At 40.2% G+C, this 6,000-nt stretch overlaps 1 protein-coding gene across 1 annotated transcript in view; it reads left to right on the top strand.

Annotated features, from left to right (window-relative positions):
• Positions 1 to 6,000, top strand: part of LOC110462649 (ATP-dependent DNA helicase Q4-like) — a 291,960-nt gene that overhangs the window by 18,306 nt on the left and 267,654 nt on the right. The window contains exons 5-6 of the mRNA XM_021516717.1: positions 1,302 to 2,489; positions 2,905 to 3,014. Coding sequence (XP_021372392.1) covers positions 1,302 to 2,489; positions 2,905 to 3,014 — 1,298 coding nt within the window. The remainder of the gene's footprint in view (positions 1 to 1,301; positions 2,490 to 2,904; positions 3,015 to 6,000) is intronic.

Raw genomic sequence — 6,000 nt, 5'->3', positions numbered from 1 at the left:
GTCAGAGGTTAACTAGGGGCTTGTCACACTAAATCTTTACAGTGACTCACACTAAGGTAGGTACTGTCAGAGATTAACTAGGGGCTTGAAACACTAAATCCTTACAGTGACTCACACTGAGTCAGAGGTTAACTAGGGGCTTGTCACACTAAATCTTTACAGTGACTCACACTAAGTCAGAGGTTAACTAGGGGCTTGTCACACGAAATCTTTACAGTGACTTACACTAAGGCAGGTATTGTCAGAAGTTAACTAGGGGCTTGTCACACGAAATCTTTACAGTGACTCACACTAAGGCAGGTACTGTCAGAGGTTAACTAGGGGCTTGTCACAGGACATCTTTACAGTGACTCACACTAAGGTAGGTACTGTCAGAGGTTAACTAGGGGCTTGAAACACTAAATCCTTACAGTGACTCACACTGAGTCAGAGGTTAACTAGGGGCTTGTCACACTAAATCTTTACAGTGACTCACACTAAGTCAAAGGTTAACTAGGGGCTTGTCACACGACATCTTTACAGTGACTAACGGGCTTGTCACACTAAATCTTTACAGTGACTCACACTAAGTCAAAGGTTAACTAGGGGCTTGTCACACGACATCTTTACAGTGACTCACACTAAGGCAGGTACTGACAGAGGTTAACTAGGGGCTTGTCACACTAAATCTTTACAGTGACTCACACTAAGGAAGGTACTGTCAGAGGTTATCTAGGGGCTTGTAACACTAACTCTTTACAGTGATTCACACTAAGGCAGGATAGTCTAGTGGTAGGACGCTGGGCTCCTGGCCGAATGGTCGCAGGTTTGAATTCCGACACAGCACTGTGTTGTATCTTTGAACACTCCACTTGTTCCAGTCTACTCAGCTGTAAATGAGTATGTGGCTGGGCAGTGCTGGAATTGTTGAATGCTAGGTGTGAGCGCCTAAATGGCGTAACCAGCTGTATACTCCCCAGGGAGTTGAGAAAGATATTGGGTGATTGCAAATGCCAAAAAATCACAGATAATAATTTGTGAACCACTCTGAGACGACCTAGGTTGTGATAAAGCGTTATATATGAACCTCAAATTATTATTTTTTAAAACTTCTTGTCTCTTTGATCCAAACTTACTTGTTGGATTTTGACCCATTTAATTAAACAAAATTATTATAGGTCAGATGATTGAAATTGGTCAATATAAATTGTGTGTCCGTTTTCAGATACCTTAGAACTTTTAACTGAATATTGAGACAGGTATCCTATGATCTGTAACCATCTTATTCTGTGTGACTTTAATCTGATTTTCTGTCTTTTCAGAGTAAGATAAATTCATCATGTTCAAAGGCTACTGATGACACAAATTCCTCAAAAGAGTCGGGGAAGGATAAGGACGGGGGTACTTCACACGGTGTTGCACCTCACAACAAAGTCAATTCTGAGAATCAGTTTACAGATTTGGATGATGGAGGCAATGAGGAGGAATGTGTAGATAATTCAGTTAAAACACAATATTATGAAAACCATGACAACGGGACATGTACAGACAAATCAGCTGCAGAGCCAGAGATTTGGGGAAAGCAGTTTGATAAAAAACTTCCAAAGAGTTCTGTCGATGTGAAGCCGAACAGTTCGAAGAAAAACAATGTTTACTTAAAAGGCCTCGGCAGTAAATTATTCGCGAATTCTAAAAAGTTTGGTGAGAAAGAGATTAAAGAGCAGTCCTTTGTAAGCAGACAGTGGAAGCAGGCGGCGCGGCAATGCGTCTCTACGGTAACACCAGCTGGAGACGAGGAGCAGAGTTTTACTTGTTTTGGTGACGATTCAGATGATATAGACCTGATGTCTTCTGATCAAGTGATCAATCAGACAGAAGAAAAACCCATAGAATCTTCAAAGTTAAACATGTTTAGAAAAGCTGTTTCTCTTTCAAGTCAGAAATCCTACAGTCTTCCTAAGTCAGGAGAGGAGGAAGTGGTTGTTAATGATAAATACAGTACAACTTGTAAGGTCAGAAATCAGATTCCAGTCCTACCCAAATCATCAAAGGACAGCTACGATTTTAGTGAACCAAAGGACGACGAAATTGATGGTACAGTAAATACTGAGAAAGCAGAGTATGATACTGAACTACACAGCATAGCAACCAAAAAACCCAGACAGAAAAAACCAAGAACAAACACGTCACTGGAGAGTGAAGAACAATCTCACTTAGAAACATCCAAACTCCGTAAAGACAGCGACAACATAGAACTAGATATCATAAATAAAGTCGCAGCAAAGTGTGCAGAAACAGAAATGGTAAAGATTGCACCAACTAAGAAGACGTACCAGAAATGGACAGGAGAGACGGTTACACCTGACTGTGTTCCTATGGAAACGGAGCAAAGTAAAGATGAGGAGGAGGAGGATGTTCCTATCATTTCTAAGCAGAACAGGAAGCGGAAGAAAGACAAATGTGAAGATGAGGCTCAAAGAAAAAGGAAAAAAACTGAAGTTGAGGAAAATGTAAATATGTTAGCTATGTTTACTATTAGATCATCATATTTTCCCTGTTTTTCTGCTTCTTCCCCTTGAAGTTGTTATATATGTTAAGTTGTTATATACAATGAGTTATAACAGATAGTTATATACGTGAAGTTGTTATAGACAATTAAGGATTAACTTGAATATATTTTTCATGTTATGGAGCTATAACACAAAAATACGGAGTGTACTCTAAATAAACCACGAAGCGCTCAGTATCAGCCAATCAAAAGCGACGTTACAAACGGCGACGTCATTTTTTACGTTATGGGCCGATAACATAAATTTTTAAGCCAATGAAAATGCTTGTTACAAGCAAGATTAAATTATTGAGTTATAACAGATATTTGCAGAGTTTTATTCTGTATTGTTAGTCTGTGATTTTGTTTCCCTTTAGATATGTAGTACAGGTGCGCCCCCTAGTGATACAGGAGATCTGTTGGGTGGTGGAGATGATGTCAAGTCCAGCGTTGCTCCCAGAAAACAGTCAGCAGCAGCCCCAGGGAGGTAAGATGGTTTGGTGCTGTTCATTCACCCTCTCTTTATCTCTTCCTGCTTGTAAAGCAGATTCCTGCTTGTAAAGCAGAGCATATATTGATACCACGATGCCCATCTCTCCATCTGTTTGTTTGTCCATTTGTCCATCTGTCTATTCACACTTTCTTGTGAGTGTAACAAGTCCCACAGTATACAGTTCAATGTTATCAAATTTTGTATGTGACACAGGTTTTTTATGAAAAATTGCATATCATCAAATGGATTCTGCTTCAATTTTAAGGTCACCTGAGACAAAGTCTCAACTGACCTATTGCGATTGCCTTTTGTCCGGCGTCGTCCGTCTGTCGTCCGTTGTGCGTTGTGCGTTGTGCGTCCGTAAACAATTTACATTTTCAACTTCTTCTCCAAAACCCCTGAACCAATTTCAATGAAATTTTGCAGAAACCTTCCATGGCCAAAGGTCAACTATAAATGTGAATTATATGGTCCCCAGCCCCAGGGGCCTGAGGGGCGGGGCCAAAAAGGGTCAAATTGACTAAAATTTCAAAAATCTTCTTCTCAAGATCCAGATATGGTAGAATCAAATACTTTTCATAGATGGAAGGGTCTTAAGGTGCTTTACTAAAATTGTGAATTTCTTGACCCTGGGGTCTCACGTTTCCCCCTGGGGAGGGGGTAAACTTTACTATAGTTTATAAAGGGAAATCACATTTTGGACCAACATTTGTGTAATTGCGATTGGAAGTAATTCAATTTAGGTTAGCATTATCAGTATTGGGTAGCAGTTTGATAGTATGCACATATGAGCCCTGACTGACCCCCATGGGCTGATGGGTGGGGCAAAAAAGGGTTGAATTGACTGAAATTTCAAAATCTTCTCAAGACCAGATATGGTAGAATCAAATACTTTTCATAGATGGAAGGGTTTTTAGGTGCTCTACCAAAATTGTGAATTTTATGACCCTAGGGTCTCACGTTTACCCCTGGGGAAGGAGAGGGGTGGGGGGCAAAATTTGTTATGGTTTATAATGGCAAATGATACTTTGAATATTACATGTTGATAACTTGATGGGCCTCTTGTTACAAGAGTTGTTGCCTTGTGCAACTCAGAATTTTCCCTCGGCATAACACTTTTTTATGAGTGCAACTCGTCCCAAAGTTTTCAGCTGAATGTTATTGAATTTTGTATAAGTCACAGGTATCAGATACCGATTGGTTTATCATAAACTGTGGATTCTGATATAAATGGCACTTTACAACTTAGATTTTTCACTTGGCATCACACCATTGTTTGTGACAGCAACTAGTTCCACAGGAGAACGACGAGCTGCATGCACATATATACATTAGTAAGATTCAGCAGCACTATTCCTATGGCAGTGAACATTTCCATAGCATGCATCAACACATACATTTCTCATTGGTTAATCAATCCTTGACTCGTTAAAGTACACCTTTCTACTTTACACAGACATGTATTTACCTTCCCCCATTTCATTCATTACACAAGTCTGTTGTGCACATATAATGCTCCACTCACGGTACTCTTGTTGTCTATGCAATAATCAAAATTTTCAGAAATTTAAAGGGGCTATTAAGTCAACACGCACCCTTTAAATCAGTCGGATATTTCCTAATTACAAAAGTTTATGTAGTTGATAAGGACATGACCTGAAGCCAATGTCCATTGAAGTCAGTTTATCTCTTGGGAAAGCCAGTGATAAATATAGCTACAGCTGAAATAAGCTATAACACAACATCCAGGCCTTCCGGTGAGACAGTGTGCTGCTAGTAAAGAAATATAACTAGGTTTATGAATTTAAATAAAAAAGAAATAAACAGGTTGAGTTTGAGTGTGCAACATGACAATGCCAACATGCAGCATGCTTATATTTTATCATATGGTGTTGGTACAAGTGAGCTTATGACATGGTGGTACAAGTGAGCTTATGACATGGTGGTACAAGTAAGCTTAAGACATGGTGGTACAAGTAAGCTTATGACATGGTGATACAAGTGAGCTTATGACATGGTGGTACAAGTGAGCTTATGACATGGTGGTACAAGTAAGCTTATGACATGGTGGTACAAGTGAGCTTATGACATGGTGGTACAAGTGAGCTTATGACATGGTGGTACATGTGAGCTTATGGCATGGTGATACAAGTGAGCTTATGACATGGTGGTACATGTGAGCTTATGACATGGTGGTACAAGTGAGCTTATGGCATGGTGATACAAGTAAGCTTATGACATGGTGGTACAAGTAAGCTTATGACATGGTGGTACAAGTGAGCTTATGACATGGTGGTACAAGTGAGCTTATGACATGGTGGTACAAGTGAGCTTATGACATGGTGGTACAAGTGAGCTTATGACATGGTGGTACAAGTGAGCTTATGACATGGTGGTACAAGTGAGCTTATGACATGGTGGTACAAGTGAGCTTATGACATGGTGGTACAAGTGAGCTTATGACATGGTGGTACAAGTGAGCTTATGACATGGTGGTACAAGTGAGCTTATGACATGGTGGTACAAGTGAGCTTATGACATGGTGGTACAAGTGAGCTTATGACATGGTGGTACAAGTGAGCTTATGACATGGTGGTACAAGTGAGCTTATGACATGGTGGTACAAGTGAGCTTATGACATGGTGGTACAAGTGAGCTTATGACATGGTGGTACAAGTGAGCTTATGACATGGTGGTACAAGTGAGCTTATGACATGGTGGTACAAGTGAGCTTATGACATGGTGGTACAAGTGAGCTTATGACATGGTGGTACAAGTGAGCTTATGACATGGTGGTACAAGTGAGCTTATGACATGGTGGTACAAGTGAGCTTATGACATGGTGGTACAAGTGAGCTTATGACATGGTGGTACAAGTGAGCTTATGACATGGTGGTACAAGTGAGCTTATGACATGGTGGTACAAGTGAGCTTATGACATGGTGGTACAAGTGAGCTTATGACATGGTGGTACAAGTGA

The sequence above is a fragment of the Mizuhopecten yessoensis genome, unplaced genomic scaffold (genome assembly GCF_002113885.1).
Source record: "Mizuhopecten yessoensis strain PY_sf001 unplaced genomic scaffold, ASM211388v2 scaffold1461, whole genome shotgun sequence".
NCBI lineage: Eukaryota > Metazoa > Mollusca > Bivalvia > Pectinida > Pectinidae > Mizuhopecten > Mizuhopecten yessoensis.
Note: the sequence above shows the minus strand (reverse complement) of the source record. Positions and strands in the feature narration are given on the sequence as shown.